The 26003-nt window shown below is 45.6% G+C and overlaps 1 protein-coding gene across 3 annotated transcripts in view; it reads right to left on the bottom strand.

Moving 5' to 3' along the window:
- CHD2 (chromodomain helicase DNA binding protein 2) overlaps positions 1-26003 on the bottom strand; it is a 54601-nt gene that overhangs the window by 24098 nt on the left and 4500 nt on the right. The window contains exons 3-15 of one of the 3 annotated variants that reach the window (XM_066196207.1): positions 15886-16093; positions 13087-13173; positions 8073-8134; positions 6654-6776; positions 6196-6342; positions 5170-5303; positions 4285-4510; positions 3470-3570; positions 2720-2764; positions 2392-2567; positions 1583-1707; positions 774-990; positions 65-154 (exon numbers count right to left, since the gene is read on the bottom strand). In XM_066196207.1, the coding sequence (XP_066052304.1) occupies positions 65-154; positions 774-990; positions 1583-1707; positions 2392-2567; positions 2720-2764; positions 3470-3570; positions 4285-4510; positions 5170-5303; positions 6196-6342; positions 6654-6776; positions 8073-8134; positions 13087-13173; positions 15886-16093 (1741 nt within the window). Of the gene's footprint in view, positions 1-64; positions 155-751; positions 991-1582; positions 1708-2391; positions 2568-2719; positions 2765-3469; positions 3571-4284; positions 4511-5169; positions 5304-6195; positions 6343-6653; positions 6777-8072; positions 8135-13086; positions 13174-15885; positions 16094-26003 lie in introns of those variants that run through there. The other 2 variants (XM_066196209.1, XM_066196208.1) reach the window with 2 other exon arrangements.

The following is a 26003-nucleotide window of genomic DNA, read 5'->3' as shown; positions in this document are numbered from 1 at the left end:
ACTGGCTTTCCCCTTTGAAAATGAGAGGAAGTCTAAGTAAAAACATTCTTGGACCATTACTCACCTTATCCTTCAGGAGGATCTCGTATGTTGTGATAAGAGCATTGAATTTCAATCTTTTAGACTGAGAATGGATCCATTCATATTCACGTATCTGTGAGGGGAGATAACAGTTAACTTGAACACATTATCAAAAGGAAAGAGTTAGCAATTGTTATTTCAGTGCAGCTGTAAGCCAGAGACTCCAACCAAGTCCAAACTCCTGTTGTTCCAAGGTGCCATTTGAGGAGCTCAAGGTGCCTCTCAATTTGTTTTAGAGCACACATGGTTCAACTGCCCTTGCACAGGTAACAAAATAAGGTTAACTTGCTGTTATGACATTAATGAACACATCATCTCACTGCGGACACCACTAGAGTCCCAACACTTGTGTGTCCATTGTCTGAATAGTTCCAAACACTGAAGACAAGCACTTTTTACTCTGCTGGACTTCTCACTGCATGTTTCAGTCCAGATCAGTACTGGCTTCCAGACTCTGAGAGAAGCCAGTACTCCTGCTCTCACTCCAAGTGGCAAAATAAAGCAGAAAATTCTCTGCAGCAGGGATTTACACCCACACACCAAGCTACACCAGCTCCAGCTGTCTGCAGTGCTGCCAGCACTATCCACCAGCCTCTCCAGCTGACTGTGTGTCACACACATCACGCACAAGCTGCTGCTTTGCACCCAGTGTTTGTCCCTGAGCCCTCACCCTTTGCTCTCTGATTACACACCATGTTCCTGCTCATGAGGTCTCCAATGTAAACCACCACGTTTATCTCGGGCGCCCACACTTCAAACTCCCTCTGCCAGGAGGTGAGGGTGGACAGGGGCACAACCACCAGGAAAGGGCCATACAGCTGGTGCTGATGGAACAGGTATGACAGGAATGATATTGTCTGAATGGTCTTGCCCAGTCCCATTTCATCAGCCAGGATCACGCTGTTGCTCCTGAGAAAGAGGAAAACAAACAAAAGTGCTGTCTGAGCGCATGTTTCTGCCACTACTAATTTACTGTGCTCCACATGAACAGCAATCCACGATAAGGACAGAGAGGGACAGTGCAGAAACAGTTATTGGAACACTTCCAAGTAGATCCCAGGGACAGTCAGACTGAATGTGGCCCAATAACATACAAAAATTAATTATGATGACTCCAAACTGGAGGAAAACAGGCAAAGGGGAACCAGTGGCCTAATTCTAGAAGGACATCCCTCAAAGAGTACAATGAGCACACTGAGCCAGAAACCATTTTTTCCCATTAAGCCAATGGAAATCTAGGGCTGATATGTACCAGGCTCACACAACAGCCAAATTCATCATGTGAACAGGCCCAGACAGGGAAAATGCTTTTCGTTTTCACACAGGGTTTCTTAAGTTCATGCCTTAGGTAGTTCTTGCTTGCAGTGTCTGCAATGATAACATTTGAAATCCTTCAAGCTGCAGAAGGACGGCAGGTAAAGACCTCACTTGAAAAGGAGGAGTGCCAAATCCTTCTGGGACAAAAAAGCCACAGAATGAACATCACAGCCTGTGTACATACTTGCACCAGGAGTGAGCGAGCCAGTTGAGGCCCTCCAGCTGGTAATCCCGCAGCTCCAGGTTCTCCCCACCAATGTAGGAGGGCTGCTTCTTCAAGGCAACAAACCTTGGCCTCTGCTTCAACACCTGAAAGAGATGCTGCCATAAGTCCACTGAAGAGAAAGACAGAAGTCTCAGTGGCTGAAAGGCTGAAAATTCAGCAATGAAATCTATGAATTCAGCAAAAGAGTGTGTATCTCTTCACTGGTTCAAGCCCATCCACATTTTCCTAGCCAGTGCTTGTGTCTGCATCGCTTGTGATGTGCCTGCTGCCCTCTGGTTTATGATCAGGGCTCTGAGTCCCCCAGGAGTGTAGTAAGCTGCACAAAATACATAGGAGTTGGAACAAGCTCCACTTCCTTCTTTGTGCTCTTTTGGTTTTTCTCCCATTATTTCTGTCCCTCTCCTTCACTGTATCAGCATCTTGCAGGCTTCCTCTTTTCCCAGGTGGGCTGTTCTTTCATCCAAGTGATATTAAAACTGCTGCAGCTCCTTCTGAGGAGGAAGCACTTTGCAAGGATTAATTAAGCCTCCCACTCCCCAGGGGGACATAACGTTCTCACTGTTCACAGAGTAAATGAAACTCAAAGGGCTTCATATCTCTGCTTGAAGTACAATACGAGAGCAGCAAACAACCCTTCAAACGCAGGTGGGAGGATGGGAAAATGTTCTCTGACATTTATCCTGACAAAATTTCATGTTCCCACTGCTGCTTGCATCTTCCCCCAGCCTGGAGGAACCCAGCAAAGGAGAGAAGAGAAGCCAGCAAACCTTGCAGTCCCGTGTGGGAATCGTCTTGGAGTTGTTACGGCTGTTGAAGCTGTCAATGCAGTGCTGAAATTTCTTGCTGATCAGAGCCTCATCTTCCCAGCTGCACTCGGCATAGGGCAGCCCCATCCACTTACACAGGTATTCGGGGTCATTCGAGGATGTTTTGCGACTGTTTGCTGTAAAATATGCAAAAAAGCCCAAACCTCAGCACCTGTGGTCGCGCAGCTGAACCACAAACACGGTTCACAGGCTGAACTGCCTGGGCAGCCACAAGACAGGTCTTGGCTCATAGGAAAAGTGTAGAGAGACCAAAAGAATGTTCCTTTACCTGGGAAATCTGAATGTCCCGTGGCAGACTTGCTGGTCTTCACAGCTGTGTTTGGAGAGAGAAGGGAAGAGAGGGTTGGAATGCTGGCAGCCAGCAGAGGGAGCAGGGTAGGCGAGCACTGCCTCACGCCCACGTTTTTACAGGAATTGTATTGGAAATAGGTTAAATAGCTCTCCAAGCCAATTCTCAAAGCAACGGGGTGCTGGCACCTATGACTGACATGACTGTGATATTATCAAAGTGCTCAGTAAGTTCTGTTTTAATTTTTATTAATTAATCATGAAAATCTCACCCCTGAGCTGCCTTTCAGCCTAACCACATCCTCAACTGTAGCAGTGTGAAATTCTCCAGACACCACCACACTCAACCACACCATGGAAAGTGGACCTCACAAAAGTCAGGCCCATGCTGCTGCTTTAGAAACAAATATCTTATATCCAAAGGGTTGAAGACAAAGAACTTCAGTAGCAACAATTTCAGCAACCCATTGGAAACTAGTGTGTAATCCCATACTCCAGGCAAGGAGAGTCACTGACTTGTATTGCTTGTAAATACAAATCTGTAAAACGGGATTTCTACTGTCCAATTTCCTAAATTTCACACAACGAAATACAGTAAACACCATGGGGTTTTCCTCAGGGATACTGGAGGATACGGAAGAAAAGAGAGCTGCACACTCATTCTGCTGTAAAATGGAATAAAATTCCTATTCCTACTTTACCCCTTTACCAAAGTCTTGGCTCCACTTACCAATTACCCTCTCCACTATTTGATACTGTTTGTTCAGCTCTGAAGCCAGTTCTTGTTGGCAGTTGAAATATTCTACATCTTCAGGTGATACCTTGCCCAGCCTAGATGCAAAATAATTCAAAACAAAACAAAACCAAGAAAACACTATAATGCTTCTGTCATAGTGCTCATGGATGTTGCATATAGAAAATCTACTTCCTGTCAGACAAGGAGCAAACTACTATTACATGACATGTTTCTTAAATTTCCTAAAATCATAAATTATTGCTGAGAAATGAATGTCATAGATGTTCAGATTGTCTTCCTGTTAAATGCTGCCTTATTCTGATGCAAAAATCTGTCTCAAAACAGGAACCAAATAGAGATGGAAGCTTCTACTCCAGCTTTAGTACACTGCAAAGACACTGTTGCTCCCCTTATAGTTCCTGGGGAAGCTGGACATAAACTGATGCAAAAACTTGCACACAGAAAAGCCCATAATTAAGGGTTAATAAGGCTGCAAGCCCTCACAGCACCTCCTGGGCCAGATGAGTCTGTGCACCATTTATTTGTCATCAGCCTTCCCAACTCTTAATCCTAGGAAGTGAAGTGGCAATAGTGTGGATTTCATGCCTTGTCCTCTCCATTTTCCAACCATCCACACCACAGATATCATTTCTGTGTGGGGTGATGTTCCTCCGCAGGCAGAGAGAGACCAGAGTGCACATGAAACACACTTTGTATGAAGAAATCAAACATTTCCACTCATGACTCCTCAAACCTCTGGCTAAAAACAATTTGCCCAAGGCCAAATCATTGCTTGAAGTGAAGCCTACCATTGCTTGATCTCCTCCTCTTTTTTCTTGAAGTTTTCTAGCTTTTTCAGGCCCTTCACTTTCTGCTGCTGCAAGGACTCCTCGCTCTCCCACGTGCTGTGGATGTATGACCAGCCTTTCCATTTGATCAGGTACTGGACTTCCCCCTCATCCTTCTCAGGGTCGAAGTCGGCGCTGGGGTTGCCGTTGGCCTCGGTCACGTACACTGTGGTGGAAGCTCCAATGGCTGCAAGAGAAACCAGCCTGCATTTGGTACCCTCATAATCAACCACTAGACATCAACTGCTCTAGGAATTTACTCTCCTAATACATCTTTTGTGGGAGCACAAAGAACATCCAGAAGATTCTGCAAATTACAAGGCAGGCACACAAAAGTTTTCCATACAACAGAATCTTTTTAAATCTGTCATAAGTAGTTTTTCTTTAAGTATAATTCAAAGGCCTCTTGAAAGTGTTCACAACCATTCAGTTTTACAAAAACACTTTTGTAAGGCTTTGAGAACAAAACATTGGCTTTATTTTCATTATGGCTTTGTCAATGGGGCTATGAAAACTGACTCTCCTAGATCTGTTTTATATTTCAAAGCAGAGAAAAGCAGAAATTCCAGAACAATGGCTGCATCTTTAAAATGTGTGCAGGCTAAATGAAAGCTGCTGAGCACATAAACTACAGAGATGTTAGGATTTTCAATATTATATATTACAAAAGCTATTACATATTACAAGACATAAACAAGAGGCATAGAGGAAAAGATGAAAAGCACTGAAACAACCCTTGGCCCCACTTTGAAGTTGCAAAAGTGTTGCAGCAGCTGAAGAGAAACCGTGAGCGTGCGCGATTGCCATCAGAAATAAGGGCTTCTTCCAGAGCCCAGAGCCACGAACCTCCCTTTTTTCCAAGCCTGATGTCCAAGACTTTCTCAATAGTTTCACTGTTGTCTTGTTGTTCATCAGCTCCTTCTCCAGTCATCTCTATCAGGTCATCAGAATCCGTCTCAAAATCATCATCCTCTTTGTAGCTGAGTAAGATCAAAACCAAACCGATATAAATAAAATCCTTGACTCTTCCCAGCCCACCAACACAGAGAATGGCTCAGACTGGAGCACCGTCTGCAACATTTATCCTGTGGTTCAGTGCATGTTCAGCACACACGTCTGAAGTCATCCATTCAGTATTTTTCCCCAAGACACTTAAAGCTACACTTTCAGACTAATCCTCTATCTTGCCCACATAGTTTTTCTGACCATGGCCAACATCAGATGATTCACAAAGTGGAACAATCCCTGCAGCAGAAGCAAGGCCATAGGAAAAAATCTCCACTACTGAGGGAAAGATTATTTTATGAAGGTTGCAGAGCACCTAAAGGCTGCATGGGTGCCTACACTTCCCTAGGAACTGCACTCCTGATCTTTGACGAATATTTAACCACCACAAAATATAATTTGGATGGCTCTTTGCAAGTCCCTTACTGGGACTGCCTGAAAGGTGAGAAGGTACATTGGGGAATGGATAAAGCTTTACCTCCATCCTGTCTCAACACACTGTCCCAAGGCACTACCTATCAGCCACTCTCAGACAATTGGTCCAGTCCAGCACAGCTGCTCCCTTTTGCTCACTTTCATATATTATTTGCAATTATTAATCTCATCTGAGAGTGCTTTAGAAATATTACGCAAACCTCCTCACGTTCCTCTAAGAGGGACTGGTAAACATGCCCTCCTTCACAGATGGCAAAATGAGGAAAACCCCGGATGTGCCCAGCAGGAACCTGTCAAAAGAGCCACACCTCAGCCACACCTCTCTGCAGGGCAGAGCAGGGTCTCTGCAGGACCACGCAAGGAGTCAGGGCCCCCAGTGCCCCCCTTCCCCAGCCAGCTCTCACCCCCAAGCCACCCCACACTTCTTCACACCTGACATTTTTGGCAGCTCTTCGCCGGGTTTGTCTCTTGGGGGTCTCATCGTCTTCGTCATCATCGTCATCTTCAGATGAGTCTGGTTTCTTCCTCTTCCCACGCTGGATTTTGTGGGGCTTTTTAACACCAGTTTTGGCCACTGTTCTAAAATAAGAGTTAATAAAGCCATAATACAGCATGGTTTATGTAAATATCCACTTTAGTATGTCTTTAAGGAAGCACAAATCTCAAATATTAGACTACTAAGGAATTTAATCTGCTCTAACTTCATGAAAACCACTCTAATGCTCACTGAAGCATGAGATGGGGAGATGAGGGAGTAACTAGGCCCAAGGTATACTAGGTCATAAACAAAGGTAATACTGCAGGAAAAATACACATTCATAAGTGACAAACAGGGATTTCCTCTCCACACAGCACAGCCAGGAAAAGATACTGAACCAACCATTCCTTACCTCCTTTGGACAGGTCTTCTTGCTTTAATTTTCTTCGGTTCAGGCTCACTCTCTCCACTGGTGCCTTGCTCCCCTCCATCTTCATCCTCTTCTCCAGCAGAGACCTCTCTTTTCCATTTAATTCTGCATTCAGAAATGTAGGTCATGAAGGGCAATGATATTTCTACACAAATATTTGGTTGAACAAACCATCAGGGCCATAATTACAGGAAAAAAAGTTCAAAACGGTATCCTTGGCTGTTCAGTGAAGTGCAGGGGGGATGTTGGGTTGTGATTCTCTGCTTTTAGGAGGTGGGTCTCAGTCACCTGGGGTTTCGTTCACACAATGGCAGGATTGCCTTGAGTGAGAGCAGCTCTTAGCGCATGCTGGTGGCAGAGCTGTACTGCTCAAACCTGGGTGGGCAAGGGTTTTGATTGATCTTTTTTTTTTCTCTACTTCTCCATTTTTGAGATGGGCTGGAAGGGTCTGAAGAGAAGTGCTCACTGTCACAGAGCATGAGCCTCAACGTGCACAGTTATATGAGCTCCTTGGAGCCCAGAAAATGGAACAAGTCTCCTGCCATCGAAATTCTCCTGCCAATTCAAGTCTCCAAGAGTGAAGCCAAGTCACATTGTACCATTAGTGGAAGGAAGCATGTTCTCTGGGGGCAACTAGGGACAAAGCTGCAGCTCCAAAATGCCTTTTGGAGGAGCCCCTCTTCTCTCCAGGAGGAGATGGAGGGTCCACAAGGATCATTGCCCTTGCCCAGGAGACGTCCATACTACCACAGTCCTCCATGTGCTTTATCACCTTCCCTCCTGCACTGATGGGTACAACTAGATGAAGAGTTAAAAGACAAGAAAGCAAGCAGGATCATGTGGCTCTGTTTAAACGTTCTCCATCAGGCAGCTCATAGTTCCCTACTTCAATTTAGTGTTTGGAAAAGCTAGAAGGTACCTCTTAGATGGGAAAAGGCAGTAAGTGAACTCAAATTAGGGTGCTTAGACATACAAAGCATTCTTTATGGAAGTTCTTTAGTTTTAACAGAGGGTTATAAAAGATAAAAGAGGACAATAATTTGGCATTTTATTCTCAGTTAATCAAAAAGGTGGGAGGAGAAGGGATTAAACCGTTTTAAGTATCTCTGAAGGAGAATCAGTAACCTGATGGAAAAGTGAAAGACTTTCACAACAGAAAGTGAACCTGACTCATTCAGATTCTGTCACAGGCACAGCAGGAAAATACAAACAAAAGCTGGGAAATTGCATCCATCTATGGATTCATATTCATACTTCAATTTTAGTAATCAAAAGTATGATTAAAGTACTTATTTTACAAGTTTACCATGTTGACAATTCCTAGCAAACAATCCAATGCACTACTGTTCTGAGAAATAAACCAAAGCATCACCACTGAAAACCCTTTCCTTAGAAACTTACTTTCTTTTCAACTGCTTCTGGCGTCTTCTTTTTGGGCTCTCATTTTCAGATTCACTACTTGCCTTTAATTGAAAAGAAAGAAAATCAAGTTGTAGGCTTCACTGTGGGCTGGCTCCTGAAGGATGCAAGTGAAACATGTGCTCATTGTCTAAGCCAGGGTCCTTTCCCTGCAGCCTGAAGGACACTTTGGTGCAGAGCAGCCTCCTCCCAGCACAGCCACCTCAGCTGCTCAGTCCTGCTGCTCTGCTCTCAGTGTGAAGAAGAAAACTCTGCAGGAAGCCTGGAGTGCTCTACAACATCACCTATCTTGAAGTTCCTGAGCTCAGGACCCATCCACCCCTCAGAACCAATCCTCAGTGCCCAACTGAAACCATGGCAGCAGCAGCCAGGCAGACTTGTAGTGTGTGCAACACTTCAGGGATTGCAAACCCATGGGTGAATTTATCCCAACAAATGCATTATGAGCTCTGCCTTCATTGCACAAACCTCCTACAAGGAATGAAATAAAAATATTGTCATAAAAAGTCAATATTCTCATCAAAGGTGTCTTTGTCTTGCTGTTGGGTTTTTTCTCCCACAGCAAAAGTCACTAAGGACCATACTCAGTCAGAGCTGTGTCCTGCTGCTTTCCTTCCTCATAGTCCTACAGTCTCCACCAGTGAAGTCTCTCTGGCTAAATATATCTAGAGCTATTCTAACTCCTTGCTGTGTCATTTTAAAAGTGGGCGTCATGAATTCCCACAGACCAAGATAGCGAAAATAATCTCTTTATGCTGGTTGTACACAAACCCATTTTCATAAAAACTAGTCAACCATGAAAACAGATCACCACAGAGATAACATGACTTCTCCTTAGCCTCCCCCAGAAAACACAAATAGGCAGGGACAGAACTGAAGAAACCCACATGAGATTTCTAAAGAAGTATTAAAATGACAGAAGTAGACTCCAAGATTGCTTGCTCCACACACTTACTGGAAATCATCTACTTCCAGCTGCTTTTTGCCACAGTATTCAGCTTTGGCTCCAGGAACTGCCTGTCCATCCCCATGGGTACCACAGTTTGCATCCTGTGACAACCCCACTGCCCTCCTGGACAGAGCTCACATAGCTGTGCACACAAGGACCTTGTGAAATGGTGTTAGCTGCAACATGCATCCTTCGTTCCCATTTTCCAGCTTTCCTTCCACCCACAGAAACTTCTGCCTCGCATCCGTGTAGCTACTAAAAGACACTAAAATACTGGATGCCATGTCTGACCATGAGCTTTCCTGGATTTGGTGTCAGATTTGCATGTGGCACAATAACACCTTTTGCACCATATCTCACTACAAACGTGTTCATCCACCGGTTTCACAGCCCTGTATGAAATCCCTGTCTCATTTACCAATCATGAAGCAAGTGCCTGGCAAACACCATGGAGAGCCCTACCAACCCTTGCAACACAAGCCAAGCATTCCACAGATTTCAGTTCTGACACACAAAATTTAAAAGTCCTCAGTTTTCCTTCTCTCTATTTTAATCTCTTATCTCTTTCTGAAGCTGTGCCATTCCAATTGGGCATGATTTTAACAGCTGCCCCTTAGTGCACGTTTACTTTTGCTGTCTTTTGGCAAGCCACAAGTAAAGAGGGGTGGATGTCTCTTCTGCTCTGCGTCAGAGATCACATTGGGAGAAAACCAAATATAACCTTAAGCTCTTTGAAATTAACTTCTGTGCCAAAATCCCATTTTCCAAGTTTCTAGTGTCCATTTTCCTAATGCCTGTAGTCTCCCCCTGCTCTGTCACTGTCTCTGCAAAGTTGATGATAAACTCTAAATGACTCAACTTTTCCTCCACCCTTCTACCTTGAAAAATGTAACTTGTGACTGCAGCTCAACCAACTTCTCTTAAATTTTTCAAAGACAGCATTGTCTGTTTTGGATGGTGTCAAGCCCAGCCCTAGCTCCTCTGACACAGGCAGTCCCCAGCCTGAGTCATCTGCCTGCCTTGTGCTTCCACATCCTCCCCATCCCAATGTAGAGTTCTGGGAAGAGCCATGTTGCAGCTCCTCAGCCTCTTCTCCCTGCTCCCTCATGTCTCCTGGTGGTAAATTCCTTGTTTAAGGAAGCACAGTGGACAGCCAGAGACCAAACTCTAGTGCTCCGGAAAAGCTGGAGAATCTCAGCTCACCAGGTTAGTTTCATGTCTGCTGAGCTTCTCTTTCCCATTGAGACCAGTTGTGTTTGAATTTCAGCAAATACATGAGGCAAAGCATTGACCAAAATGCAAATGAGCGGATTTTTTTTTCCAGTAAGAAAACCAGCTGTATTTTTAGAACACACTGGTGTGTGACTTCTGGCCTCTCTCTGACAGAAAAAAATACGCTGACATTTGTCACCAATTTCAATCTGAAACTATTCTTTTTATAGTAAAAAGATTGTGTCTGGCTGGGGCATATTTATTTCGCAACTGCCCCGGAATCACAGAATGATGGAATGATAAAATGGTTTGGGTTGGAAGGGACCTTGAAGATCATTCCGTTCCAACCCCTGCCATGGGCAGGGACACATTCCACTAAACCAGGCTGCGCAGAGCCCCATCTAACCTGGCCTTGAACACTTCCAGGGATGGGGCAGCCACAGCTTCCATAGGCACCCTGTGTTAGGGTCTCACCACTCTCACAGGGAAGAATTTCCTTTATATATCTAACATAAAATTATAAATTTTCCTTTACAAATCTAACCTAAACTTAAATCTCCCTCCTTTCAATTTAAATACTCTGAAAGGCACCTGGCTCTGCACGTGTCACATTCTGTGGCTGAAACCTGAAGCTGATTTATTAACTGCAAAGAAAATGCCTGGGGAAGTAGTGTTTTCACTAAAAAACTCACACGTTCTCTTGTTCCTGGAGACAGCTCTGGGCCTCTGAGCAGATCTGTGCTCCTATGCAAAGCTGTGCTTTCGCTTCCCCGAAGGCTCAGCCCACGCCTGGGTATTGATCATGAGTTATCATCCTCCCTGATCGCACCTCGGACACCTACACAATGAGCCCAGAAATCCCCAGAAGGTAACCATTTCTAACACACAAATAACCCTACCCAGAGTGCAGGTCTCAGAGGACACAGTGATTGAGCAGGGCCCCAAAACCTGAATCACCTCCACCTCTGCGCCATCTCCCCCGTGCAGGTGAGTCATGGGGCAGCGCAGGGAGCTGGGATGGCTCATCCTTGCTCTGGTCTCTGAGCCTGCCACACTGCCTGCACGATGCTCTTTGCTAATCTGCAGAGAAGCATTAGGGAAGAAGGCAATTACAAGCCCTCCAGACACTGTGCTGGAAGTCCCAAGCAGCAAGCGAGAGGTGCAGGTCACTGGTGACAGAATTTACCCTGCAAAGGCAAAAATCATTTTCAGATGTGCTTTGGGTTTCTGCCCCCTCCAGCACCAGCAAGGGGTGCTCAGCACCACACAGGCTTGAACTATGCTATTTCTTCTCTCTTGGCATCTTCCAAAAGCAAGACTTTCCATCTCCTCCTGTTCTCTGCGAGGCCTCAGCAAGGTGCTTCTGACAGGTCACACCCTCCATCGGGCTCTGCTGCAGACGGGAGCTGCCCTGTAGGGACCAGTCAGTGTTGCTTTGGGGAGAGAGGGGTGAGGGGGTGTTCTAATTTTTTTAATTTCAGCTGTTTCACAGAAGTTGTAGTGGGGGTCATTTGGTGGACCTTTGGGGTTTTTTGTTTTTTACAATATTTTGTGGTATAGCAAAGTTTTTGCATCTCAGATTTTTTTATTTTTTTTTTTTACCTTGAGTAGTAGGAAATAAAGATATTGAAAAAGAAAACAACATTTGCAAAACCACGTAATATTGTAAAACAAAAAAAGAAGGGACTTACCTGGGCCCCTAAGAGGGCAGGGGGGTGTGCAGCGGAGCTCTGGGGTGGGTGTGAGGTTGCTGGCACAGTGCATGCCGGGGCATCGCACAGAGGGGCGGCCGGCCAGCCCAGCCTCTGCCAACTTGAAAAGGAAAACAAAAGCTACGTCAATGGTGCACCCCGAGCCCCTTCCTGACCTCTGCTCTGCGGGACAGCCAGCACAGGAGTCTGGAGGGCAGCTGGTGGCACTAGGGTGCCACCAAGGCTCAGCAATAATGCACCAGAGCAAGGAGCTGGAGACCTGTGTGCGACCCCTAGAGCATCCAAACACACATCGTGGTGGCGAAACACAAACAGCCCAAGTCAGAGAGCACCACTGGGCTCCTGCTCTGCTCCAAGTCTGCTGCTTATCTTCAGATTCCCAGCCCCAAGCTCTCCACAGGTGCCTCTCTCTGGTTCTCTTTCCCCTCTGCTATAGCTACTTGACCTTTCTGAAGACCTGCAGATGAAACGCTCCATGCAGAAAACCTGTCAGATGCAAATGAAGGCCTCAACTAATTTCTACATCTTCAGAGAAAAAAAAAAAAAACAAAGAAACAACAGTGCTCTGAAACAGGAACAATTATAAGGTTTGGCTGCCAGGCTCTGACCACTGTCATCTTCAGCTGAAGCATAAAAGACTCCCCAATATTCAACCAAAGAAAAGTGATGTGTCATTAAGCTGCACACACACAAATGCATTTATTAGTGGGATCCATTCCAGGATGGGCAACAATGATTGTTTTGTTGTTATGAGGTGTTTCTGGGAACTTTCCTTTATTCCTGGTTGGATTTGTGTTGCATTTTGGTTTTGTTCTGTTTTTTTTAAATTACACAGATTCCTCTTCAGGATGTTCCTACAGCAGAGCATGACTTGCATTACACCCCATTCCAGCAATCAGATCAGTGCATGCAGATCTCAGCTCACGCAGTGTCCCGCTCACTCCAGAGGTCTCAGGCCAAGGATCCAGTTTCAGGACTGGGACCTCAACTGTGAGCTCCAAAATCCATGAACCAAGCTGGGACTCAGTGTTTACAAGGCAATGCAGTTGAGATCTCCCTTTCCTCTTTCGGTTTGGTTTGTTTTATATGTTCAATAATCCCTCATCTTTTTTTTTTTCCTTACCTCATCTTTTATATTAAATCGTGACGGTTCTTGTCTGCTTCGGTTTGACCTCCTAACCCCATAAACATCAGGATATTCTTCCCACATCTGCAAAATAAACAGACCATCAGAAGGCCTGCTTCACCCCAATTATTTTTGACATTTTAGAGAAGTTTGATGGTGGCTTAAAAAAAAATCAACGAAAAAACATTAGGGAATTAGCAACCAGTAGATGGACAGTTTAAAAAACTGGCTGAAAAATATTATTATTATTTTGGGATATTTGGCACCTCTCTAAAGCAGCATGTGTTCTTCTCAGTGTTATCTTTACAGTGGTCCATCATTTCACCGAGGAACAAATCACTCTCCACCTCACTCAGGCTGAAGGACAGAGTGTTGAGGTAACCAGCCAAAGGAATGGAGGCAACACCTTAGACGTGGAATGAACAGACCTGTTAACTCAACAGGGCAATTCTCTGTTACTAACAGCTTCCAGCACAATTCCTTTCCTGGCGGAATGCCCCACCAGCTGCCTGGAGACATTGCCAGCTGCAGCTTCAAAAGTGAATTCTATGGCCCAGTCTGGATGGCAAAAGGAGCAAGATACCCTTTCCTTTGGCAAGCAAGGCAGTAGCTGCTGGTTCCTCCCCTGAATGCACTGATGAGAATGTGGCTTGGCAGCACAGGACATGGATGTGCAGGGGTGACTGCTGGGAATGGTTGTGCTCTCTGCTGTACAATGGGGCCCTCACCAGTTCAATACACTGAGTATAAGAGCATGCAATTGTTCCTGTGGATGGGCAGAAGGGGACACAAAAGTGGATGCCCTGAGGGGGATGAGTGCAGAGCTGTGTTGGTGACACAGGACACAAGATTTACAGGGCAGACACAAACCACCACACCTCTCAAATCCCTACACAGCAATTCCTCTCCCTCAGCAGAGCTCTGAGTTGTCTACATCTATTTGTTTCCTTCTGATTCTCTCTCCCTCCAATCCTCAAATATCTCTGCAGGCCACTGGCAGGAAAAGGAAATCAAAATATGCTGTCAGATGCAGCAGTGGGTGGGATTGAGATCGTGATGGATACAAGACTGCAGCAGAGAAATTTCTCTGCCTCTGTTTAAGGAGTAATGGGATAAGGGACAGTGTGCATCTGTTGGGCATGGAAGTACTGAAGTACTTTCTCATGAAAGAGTAAACCCTCAAATTTAATGCTCCCCAAACCATTTGAAGAACTTGTCTGTTCATTTATTAAATGGCATGGATTTTGAATGTGGGAGCAACTTCCATGACAAATCTTAATAGCACCTCAAACAGATTAACCTCGCCTTCATGGGTGTATCTAAACAAATACCAAATAAACAATAATATAATTAATTGCATTGGTTATTCAAGGGGAAGAGGTATCAACATGCCTAGGTTACACCTAGCTAAGGAAGACACCCATTAACAGAGAAATTAAGGAAGGGAGAGGCTTTCTTATTAGAGGGTGTCCTGACCTTTTCATGTTTCATCCATGCTAATTATCACCCTGTGTATGGATGTGCTTCCTCACAGGATAATGTTAAGATTTATTGTTAGGGACATGCTCTTAGAATCCTTCAGAGCGAGAGAAGACTTCCTTTGGTGCCCACTTATCAACAATAAACCTCAAATTTTAATATGGTGTTACCACAACTGCCTTATAAACTTATCCTCCCTTGCCAGTTTGAACACTGGAGGATTTAGCCACAGCCTGAGCCAGCAGCCTGGAGCTTTGCGGAAGGGAGAAGCTGGTAACAAAATCCTTCACTTCTCCCTGGCAGGTCTGTGGGAAGCACAGGCTGGAAGCACTCCCCTTCCTCTTTATCCTTTACACACATAGCATCTTTCTCGATAAAACTCACTCTCAGGAGCAAGCTGTGCCCAGTGCAACCCACAGCTAAGAACAACAGGACGGTTACACACCACACACAAACAAGCTGACCTAACCAGAATTTTCTCCTTCCAAAAGAACTCAGTTCACTGAGTTCCTGTCTCCAAATGGTATTTGGGTTGCTCTTTCTCACCTCACACTGCCCTGTGTTATTTAGGTGCCTCTATCCCTCAGGTAAAGCAGGCACCTGAGGTGAAGCTTCTGCCCTGGAGGCTGCAGAGGGTTATCATATGCAGCAACACCCACAATCCGTTTTCCTGCTGGACAGCAAGTGGAGAGAAAACCTGGCTATCTGAGGGGTAGTGCTAGGGAGGAGCTGGGAAGCTGCAGGGGAGAAAAAAAAAAAAAAAAAAACCACAACAAAGAAGCACTGTTCTAGACTTAATAAATAATGAAGGTTAAATAGCTTTTTCATTCTTCCCCTTTGGTTTTTTTTTTCTCCTCCTATGCTTTTTTGAGAGGAAGAGTGATGCAAAAAAACCCAAAGTGGTTCAAACTTCAAACCCTAGACAAACCTTCCTGATTATTTATCACATGGGGAGGTTTTACTGCTTCTGAGGGAGAGACAGGAGAGAGGAGTGGAAAGACGGAGGGAGAGGATGAAATGACAGGATCATGCGCTGATGACAGGCAGCTGTCCCTCATTTGCACCAGTCAGCCCCATAACTATCTACTTGGTGCCTCAGGGGCTGTTCCACAAACACAGCAGCTCCTGCTCTCACAGGTGATACCAGCAGGGCTCCAGCACACAGACCAGCCTCTGGGGACACTGGAGGTCACAGGCTGTTTGGTCCATGTGCAAAGTGGCCAGGAACCTGGGCACAGCTTCACTGAGGTCCTGCTGTCTGAGCTTCCGTGGTGGGTACAGGAGTAACATGTCTGTGCAGTGCAGCAGGGGTAATACCTTTTTAACATCTGCTATCCTTTCCTTCTTAGAGGCTGGTTTTTCTTTGGTTTCAGGAGGGGTCTGCTGGGATTTGGAACCCGTTGATTCACTTTCGGATTCAGACTGACTCTCAGAGGACTCGGAGCTGCTGTTTGACTCGCTGCCCTGCTCACTTTCAGACTGGCTTGCAGAGTCAGAGCCAGAGGCTTCTTCGGATGCCGAGTGACTAATGGTAGAGAAAGAAGACGTTACATTTTAACTGCACTGGCACAGCTGTGAAATACGAAGCGAGCAAACCTAAGACATATCTGAGCCACAACAACAGGCTTGGAAAAGCCTGAACACAAGTGTGGGCCCTGCAGGCCCCAAAACCCCCACACCAGCATTCTGCAGCAGAGGCGATTCCTTCCCAGGACTGGCAACGAACATGGGTGAGAGTGCAGCCCCAAAAATCCGTGTCCAGGATCTCCTGTTCATCCAGAACAAAAGCAGTGGTGGTAGGTGAAGAGAAGCATGAGCAGTACCAGGTGCTACTGGGGGGCATCTGGCTGTCTTGGAGCAAGGAAGAGTAAGGTACAGTGGGACCTGCAGCATTCAGAAACCATCCTGCCATATTAAATATCAGCAGTTGCCCCAGCACGCCTCTCCACCGCATCTTAGGGCGGCCAGTGGTTCAAAATAATATCCACTTTCTGGAAGAGGACAGTATCAAACACTCTACCCATAACATCATGAATGATTTAATGTTAAATATGTCTTTTGCAAAAATAATGAATTCAGCAACAGGGCAGAAGAAAGAAGCTTATATGGGCTTGTGGCTGGGGCAGCTCCTCTTTAAAGGATTACACCAGTGCTGTACAGGCTGCATTTCTCAAGCCAATAATGGGGGAGCAGAACACTAAGGAAGTGCAGTTCCTTTTTTTTTTTTTTTTTAGTATCTTTTTAGTATCTTTTCTTTTTCAGTATCTTTTAGTAACCCATTTATAAAAATGGGTTAACTCACAGAGTATCCCCTTAAATAAAGGCTCCTCAACAAAACAATAGGAGGCTAAACTATTTTAGGTGGCCAAAATATTCAAATACCTTTGCCCAATCACTCCCAACATATATATTTTTTTAATTTTAAGATCCAAAAAGCAAACTGAAATCTCAGTACACCTTATCACACACGTGCTGGCAAGGCAGCTTTCAAACCCCACTGCCACAAACAAGAACAGTGACAATGATGCTACGAAGTTTTGGAACAAGGAGCACCCCTTTCCCAGTCAGCTTTCCACTGGCAGCCAGATGTGATTGTGATATTTAAGGATTCACCTATTAGAACACAATGAAAGAAGAGTCAGGAAAACTTCAAAGAGGGATTAAACAGATTTTTATTTTTTTTTCCTACTTTCGTACAAAAGTAACAAAGTACATCAAAGGCGTTGCTCAGATTTCATGATTCAAGAAAGAAAAATTAGAAAGAAAGCAAAAAAACCCAAACCAAAACAAAAACCAAAACAAAAAACAACAACAACAACAAAAAAACAAACCAAACAACAACAAAAAAAAAAACCCCAAAGCAAAAAACCCAACGCGTGTGTCCATGTACATTTCCATCCGCCTGCACAGGCACCGCCATCTGGGGATGCCGCCTGGAGCCGCGGCCCGTCCCGCTCCCGGCCAGGACAACTCCCGGGAGCCGGGGCTGCGGGCCCGGGAGCGGGCAGGGGGCAGCACCCGCGCGCCCTCAGGCGCCGCTGCCGCCATTTCGCGGCCGCCCCTCCGCCGCCATCTTGCGACCGCGGGGCCGTGCCCGAGCCCTGGGATGGAGCCCTGGGATGGATCCCGGGCACTGGCCCGGGGAAGAGGAGCCGCGGGGAGCGCGGCCCTCCCTTCCGCAAGGAGCGGGGGCAGCCGTCACCCGTGGCTGCTGTTTCACTGTCCCAGCCTGGGTTGGAGGGGTTATCCCACTGCGTCCTGCAAGCAGGGCTGGAAATTCAAGTTGAACCACGGCCATTCCAGGCCGCCCAGTCCCTCCTGCCTGTCCCTGTCCACGGGTGAAGGTTATCCACGAAAACCAAAGGAGCAGCCCCGTACTACACCCCTTGTTCTGTGGCCTATACAACAGTCTCTCCCTTGTCCACCACAGCCCTCCATTGCCACAGCCGTGACCTGTGATGGTGCCATGGCCATAACCTGTGGGGCCACAGCCATATTCCGTGGTGGTGCCCCACACATGACCCTGTGGTGGTGCCACACTGCTCCTGGGAATGGCACTCCAGCAGCCCTGGGGACAGATGTGTCCATGGGCAGGGCTCGGCAGGACACCACCCCGCTGGGCCTCCACAAAGGAACGGGATCTGGAGGCATCCAAACCTCTGCTGTCACAACAGTAAGTGGCAACATCAGGCTCTCCTTGAGGCAAGTTGGCGTCCCATGTCCCACAGGGGCGCACGGAAGAGGAAGACAGTCTTTCCTTCAATCTGATTTCTGAGCAATGGCTGGAAGGAATTTTAAGAGCCCAGGCAAGACAGAGACAGCTCTGACAGTATTTGTTTAGAGACAGAACAGTAATTAGTGTCCTCCTCCCGCTCTGGAGCTCTTTGTTCCTCAAAGCCCTAAGCTTTATTTCAAGGACACAGGGACACAGGCTCTCTGCACATCAAGAGCCATAATTCATGTGCTTTATCCACAACATTGTCTGAACACTATAATTCTTTTTGCAGGCTTGGAACTGTGTCAGTTGGAAAGAGGGAGACTTCTCTGGTGACATACACATCTGTCTGTGCAGGTATTTGCCTGCACACCTGCTTCCCCTACTAAGGAAAGAAACACAGATGAGAAGTGGTTATGTCCTTTTGAAGGCTGCTGTAAATAATTCTTTTTTTTAATGAACAACCTGTTATCAAGGCAATATATGTGTTTGCCTTTTTTTCTATGTTGATCAGATAAAAAAATAACCGAAGAGCCTATTTTCATAAAATAACCCTTTCTAACTGTCATTGGGACAATCAGGAAGCATTTCTACCTGCCAACAGAATATAATGTATTAGCAACATTAGATGTCAAATAAGGCCTAACACTGTATATACCTGGAGACTTGAGTCCTCCTTTCAGAAGTTATTTTTGGAATTTGTCCTGGTTTAATGCCCCTGAGTAAACATGCAAACAAGACCTGCTTTCAATTAAACTATAAGTGAGGGATAAGATATAATTAATTGTCACAAAAATCACAATTCAGGCAGACCACCCTCCTCCAAAAACACTCATGAACATCAACAGAAAGCAAGTGATGGACCATTGGTAACTTCCTTGAAGTGAGAAACACCTAAAAAAAGTTGAGAGCTGCAAAGACTCAGCCAAATGCTTTCCTCTGGTTTCTAAGAAATACTTCGGGCTGTAAGTCTGTTTTAATTACGAGCCTGCTCCTGACTTGAGGTGCGGGGCAAAACTAAATCATTCCTTACCAAAAAGGACATGTTCCTTCCAAGAAATAAGTAGCTGAAAGGCAGTGATAAGACCCTTACAGTGAGGCATCTGAGTTTAAAAGGCAATTACCATGTGCCTGGAGCCTCCAGACTTTGCATTTAATATTTCACATGACTTCATTTTATAGGGGATCATCTTTGCAAACATCAAATCATTTAATAAGCTCTCAGTAAGAACAAACAGTAGATATGCTTCCAGAAGGTGAGAGACAGCTGAAAAAATGACCCCAATAGGCATTTGTGAAACCAAGAACTGACTGGGGAACGGCTCTAACTGGGACCATTCTGCCCCAGTGTTTAAAATGTGGCTTTTGAGGGACAGAACTCGAATTCAGACAGGGGAATAAAGGAGGATTAATAACCTAAGACCCTCCCACAAGCAAAGCTCCTCCCAGCTTTAAGAACAGTTGAGAATGTTTTGAATCCAAACAAGTTTGAATCCAGCAACATTCCACTGGGCTTCGCAAGCTCAGCAGGGATTTGGCACCAGCAAAACCACCCTGTGAAGGCCGGAGAAAGACCTTGGCAGATTATCCCATGGCTGGATAACATCAGGGGCTGGATGACAGCAGGAACCGTTATTGTTTAACTCCTGTGCATTGTTGGCCACAGCGTCACAAGTGCTGTGTGTAACTGACACCCAGGTGCACATCCGTGGCTCAGACACCAAAATGCCCTGGGCAGGTGGCTGGGACACAACCCCTCCCTGCTCCCATCCCTCCTCACCCTGCACGTTCCCAGCACTGCCTGGACCCACTGGGCTTCCTGAGAACACACCTGGCTAGCCCAGAGAAACAGCAGGTCACCGCCGGCTTCAGCCCAGCCCAGACCAAGCCTTAACAGTAACCAGGAACCATGGAAATAAACTGCACTTGGCAGTGCAGGCGTGTTGCAGATGGGACAAGGCAACAAGAGCTTGGACTCAGTGATCTCGGGTCTTTTCCAAATGAATCGATTCTGGGAAGGGGGTGAGCAGCCCAATTCCATGCCCTGTCCCCATAGCCCCACTGGCCTCAGCAGGACCATGGCAGGGTCCAGACCAGCGGTGTCTGACAGAGCCAACTCTACCTGACAGGATCTCCTGGGCCCCCACAGCTCTTCGGGCTGTCAGCTGCTCCCACCCACCAGCAGAACCAACCTGAGATTTACTCCAAGGCACAGAGCAGCAAAGTCAGTGCAGGCCACCAAGTTAAAACTATTTAAACACATCTGTCTTCCTAAAGTGACCTGCACAAACTGTGGGACACACAAGCACGGTGACAAACCACAGAAAGGGCAAACACACCGATTGAGATGAGGACTTTGCTGCTGTTAAACATTTCCTTTGAATATCTGATCTAGAAATGTGATATTCCCTATTACAAAGATAAACTATTTACAAGAACATGTAGTGACAGGACACAGGGGAATGGCTCCACACTGAAAGGAAGTAGGTTTAGATTAAATATTAGGAAAAAAAAAATCCTTACTGTGAGCTTGCTGAGGCACTGGAGCAGGTTGCGAATGCCCCATTCCCTGGAAGCATTTGAGGCAGGTTGTATGGGGCTCTGAGCAACCTGGTCTAGGGGAACATGTCCCTGCCTATGGCAGGGAGGTTGGAATGAGATGATCTCTGAGGTCCCATCCAACCCAAACCATTCTGTTTCTATATAAACATATATGAAATGTTTACATATATTGCAAATACAAACAAGCACTGTCCATGTTGATATGTGTACTCAAGTCACAGGGTTGCTGTAAAAAGGCTCTAAACTAAATTTAACCTTTAGGACAAACAAGCGAGGGAGAGGAAGACAAGATGGGTTCTAGCTATAGATCATTGGATAAAGAAAAGATAATACGGGTACCACAGAGGACTGAAAGAATACCACAGTAATCATAGACAAGGCCATACAGACACAGCACATGGAGTGTGCTGGAGAGCCAAGTGAAGGACAGATTGTGACACTGAAGATAAATAAATTCATTCCTAGCTTTTCCAGTTCCCTTGATTTTATTCTGAAAGTCTACTAAAAAGTGATTGGTGCTTGCCTGTCTCCCAAGGCAAAGATTTTCTGAGTGAGAAGCCTTGAGAAGGGTAATTCGGTGAAAGGGCTTTTCCCAGTTTATTTCCTGCAGGGAAAAGTAGAAATGGGGGGAAGGGAAGGAAGAAAAATACCCCTGCTCCTCTACTCTCCATTCTTATGCATGGTACTTCTACACATTGATCTGTCTCCAAGTAGGAACTTAAACTAAAATACCCTAAAACAACCAGGCTCCTCATACTGTTGAGGTGTGAGTCTCAAACAACTCTGAATACTCAAAATATTTTTGAGATTTGTCCAAATCCGGGCCAGCTTTAAAGGGGCACAGCAAACTCCCATGGTGACACGGCTGCCCCTTCCAGATTACCAACATGTTCTTCAAAGAGGCATAAAAATTATTTCCCTAACCTCACTTTATGATCAGCAACTTTTTTTTTACATTCCCTTAAACAGGCATGTGAGAAGCTCTTATGGAGAATCCACACTTCTCCCACCTGTGCCTGCAAACTTGGCTTGCAGGGTTGGGTGTTAGTTACATTTACACAGCACTAGGCACAGCTGAGCCATGTTGCTGCTGTACCAGCTGAGGGATTATGTATCCAAGAGGTATCTGTCCAAGATACCCACCTGAACTAGGCTGTGAGGCTTTCCAGCCTATTCTGGCCACTGCAAATGCCAAAGGCAGAGCTAAATATATCCCTCACTGCTCTGCTGCAGCTCAGTAAAGCATATTGGGCTATCCTGAATGATACTGACTTTCCAAAAGCTGGTGGGTTTTTTTCCTCCACTACAAAGACACAATGTCGTGCTTGCATAAGCATGCAAAAGGAGCAATTCATTCATGATGGGGAGAACTGGCTCTGATCTTTAAGCCAGGGGCTGAAAATGCTTGGGATGTTCAGTGGGAAAAGAGGAGAGGAAAAAAACCCAAAAAACCCCACCGAAACAACAACAAGAAAAACCAGCAGAGGGACAAAAGGAGTGCAAACCTGTCTGGTTGATTAACGAGTGCCATTGATAATCTCCAAGGCAGCATCCTTCCCTTTCCCTGCACAGAAAGGGAAGAACAATTGCAGTTCTCAGGGTTTGAAAGGGCCCATCTCTTCCTCCCCTGGAAGCAGCGAAGCATTTCCGGGCTCCACGTCCCCCATCAGCGGGAGCACCCCGGCTGGCTGCTGGCAGCTCCCGGCTCCTTCTCACCCCCACCCAAGGAGAGGAGCAGAAGCCCGGGGCTGCACACCTTCCTCAGACAGCGGGCAGGGCTGTCCCTGTGCCCTCCGCCGTTCCAGTTCCAGCCACTGCTGTGCCATGTCCCACCGGAGACAGCCAGGCTGAAACTCGGTGGCAGCACAAAGGGGACTTTGCACACAGGTGGATCCCGTTGGCAAAAGACATGTGGTTGCATGAGGGGGGCTGGAGCGTGCACACACAATTAGTACAGAAAAAGTGGGTGCTTTTACTCCCTTAACATTTGTAAACTTCCTTTAACACCTCCCAGATTAAAGACATGCACTGTATATGGAAAATTAGGACCCAAACCTCATAAACAGGAACATGATAGTGCAGAAATTCCTTTATGGTTCCAGGTGACCTGCAGTTCAGAAAAAGGGAGCCTGATCTGGCCTGAGAGGGTTATTCCAAGTGACTTTTAAAAGCTGTTTTTAACCAAGAGATTTAAGGCTCATCACAAAGCCTAAATTTTACAGACAGCACATGGCATTCAAATCTCAACTGGTGACAAATCTGTAGTGAAGCACAGAGATTCCTCCGCATGAGAGAGATGCAAACGACTCCTATAATTAACGTATTAGTAATTCTATTAAGTCATCTGTACCTAACAATAACACTTGCAAGGAACATAAATAGTTGCAACACAGCTTTTCCTTAAGAAGTTGGGTGTTCTGGAGTCAGTGGATTCTTGACATTGCAACACCCTTGTTCATAGCTGGGGTAAAGGTTGGTGAGCAATGAAGTGTTAAGCATCCCATCACATCCCGTCTGTGGAGCTTGGCAGACACACTGCACTGAGTCCTGCCAAGATCAAACGCCATGCCAGCACTTCCAGAAAAAACTTGCCAGCACAATACCAGAAAGGAATCTGAGATCACTGTTAAAAACTTTTTTAATTTTTAACCCTTATTAGTCAAGGTCAGAAAAGCACATGTATTAGAGTAGGTTATCTCAGCCCACAGGTAAATATAAAGGCAGGTAGAGATTGAAAATTATAATTTAGCAGCAGTGCTACACAAGCTGTAATGTAAAATGAGCTGCTGCACATTTGGAAAGACTCAGCAACATTTGGCTCATTATACTCAAAAGTTACTCCCTGCTCCAAGAAAATGAGGCATTAACAGTGTGACAGACTTATAAGAGCTTCACTGCAACTCACTAGGGGTAAACTTTTCCTCTGGGCTTTTTTTCTTTCATTTCAAAGCTCCTCTATGGGATGTGAAGGTGGGCTTTACATACACACCAGCACCTACTGAAAGAGCATCTTCACATGGCATTTCAGCACACGTCTTTTAATAAAAGCACACCGGAAAGATTGATGTAAGACACCATGTCAGTAGAACAGCACATCCTTTGCTAGAAGGCTGCTTCTGTCTAATAATGGTAATCCAGACCATCCCCTCCTGCAGTGCTGTGCTGCTTGTATTTATTTTCCTTGAAGGAGAGGAGAGATAAAGCAGAATAGCTTTCTCCAGCCATTATCACCTCCTTCCTGAGCTGGATTTCAGCTAGGGGCAAGGAGAGATTTAGAAGCCTTTTCCATCTCCAGAACTTAGCAGCCTAATTTAACATTGCAATTCCTGCTGGGACCGTTGTGTGCAACACGAAACTAGATACAGTGGATACACACACCTCCAGGTTCCGTATCAGGAGATGCAATTACAGCATAAGATGCCAAACCCCCCCAAAGTAGGTTTACTTGGGCTGTCCTGAGTTCAAAGGCAGCCAGTCCATGGCATGGAAAGCTTCAGTTCGGTCCCTAGACTCCTGTTCACTGTCTCAGGTATTTCACCTCACGGCCAATCTCCATCTGTCACTGGTACCCTCACCTGCTCCTCAAAACCAGCACTGATAAACCTGAATTAAGAGATGTCCCAGTATAAAAATTCTTCAGAGACAAGTCTGGCAGCTCAGCAACCTGCTAATGCTATGAGCAACTTTCTGAGGGGTGAAACAAAGACAGGAATTGGTTTATGCCTATACCGAGTTGGAGAGATTAAAACGAAACATCAGTGCCTTCCTGGCCCTCCTTCCGAGCCCTGTCGAAGGTACCAGTGGAAGTGTTTGTTTGAAGGCAGAAATGTGGTTATGGCAGCACTGCTCCCGAGGCACAGCCAGGATCCGCGTTCTCGGAAATGCCACCACCGAGCCACAGCTCAGCTCCAGCGCTGGAGGAAGTGCGGGAAGGTGCAGATAAGGGCAACTGTTGCCCTCAGAGTGTGGCAGGTGAAACATCAATCCGACAGAAAGGGGAACAGGCTCCAATCTGCAATCTGAGCCACGTCACCTTCCCTTGGCCGAAGGCACTCACGGAGTTGGGAACACGCCTGCACACACGTGCACTCAGCCATGGCAACAGCCCTGCCCCAGCACAGGCTGTGCCACAGAAACTGGGTTACAGAATTACCCAGGTCATTCCCATTTTCCAGGTTTTCTTCAGCAAAAGGCATGCATTTTAGAGAATCTATACAATTTGATTAATTAGCTTAAGATGTTTAACTAAAAAAAGAACAATCCAGAAGACAATGAATTACAGCTAAATGTAGCTTCTTGCAGTTGGTGAGTCCTTTTTATAGCACTGCATATACTGTATCCATCTCTGGCAGCAATCACAAAACAGGGAACAGAGGAGTTGAAAGCCTCAGGATTGTGCATGCGTAATTAGATGAGACACTTCCTTCACAAGGGTAATGTGAAACAGAAGTAACAAAGCAAAACAAGAACAATCTCCTTTGTGCGGCACAGATTACATCACGATTCATCTGAATTCTTTGCACATTATTCCTTTTGTGTGCCGAACTGATCAAGCATTTTTCCTTTGCAAAAAAGGCTCCGGACAGTTTCAAAAGGGTTAAAGCTTAAAAAGGGAGGGAGAAAAAAAAACTCCTTGTTAAGAATGCAGCGGTGCAAACGAAACTGAAAGCCACGGCACATGCACATGGCCACAAAAACTAAAAAGTAACTCATCACCTGAACAACAACTTGAAACCCACAGTTTGAAGCATTTTAAAAAATGTGCTCAATGTTTTTACTCGGCTGAAAGAAAATCAGCTGCAAAATGCACACTGAAAGCGAACAGTGAATTTTGGTGATTTGAGGAAACCGAAAGCTGTACCTCTACTCTAAAAAAAAAAAAAAACAAACAAAAAAACCAAAAACACACACACACACAAAAAAAACCCCACCCAGATGTTCCGGGAACACTATGGCATTCTACAATTCCTTTTGAAGTTAAAAAAAAAAAAAAAAAAAGAAAGAAAAAAAAGAAAAAAGAAAAAAAGAAAGAAAGAAAAAAAATCCGCCGCAAAAAATAGCCCTGCTTCTTTTCAAGTGACTTCTCAAAATAGCTTGCACTATTAAAATGCAAACCCCTCAAAATGAAAGCGGTGCGAGCCCACGCCTGGCAGAGGAG

This window comes from Chamaea fasciata, unplaced genomic scaffold (assembly GCF_029207755.1).
Source record: "Chamaea fasciata isolate MVZ Bird 193981 ecotype frontalis unplaced genomic scaffold, bChaFas1.0.hap1 SCAF_14, whole genome shotgun sequence".
Lineage (NCBI taxonomy): Eukaryota > Metazoa > Chordata > Aves > Passeriformes > Sylviidae > Chamaea > Chamaea fasciata.
The sequence above is the reverse complement of the archived record's forward strand: the minus strand, read 5'-3'. Positions and strand labels throughout refer to the sequence as shown.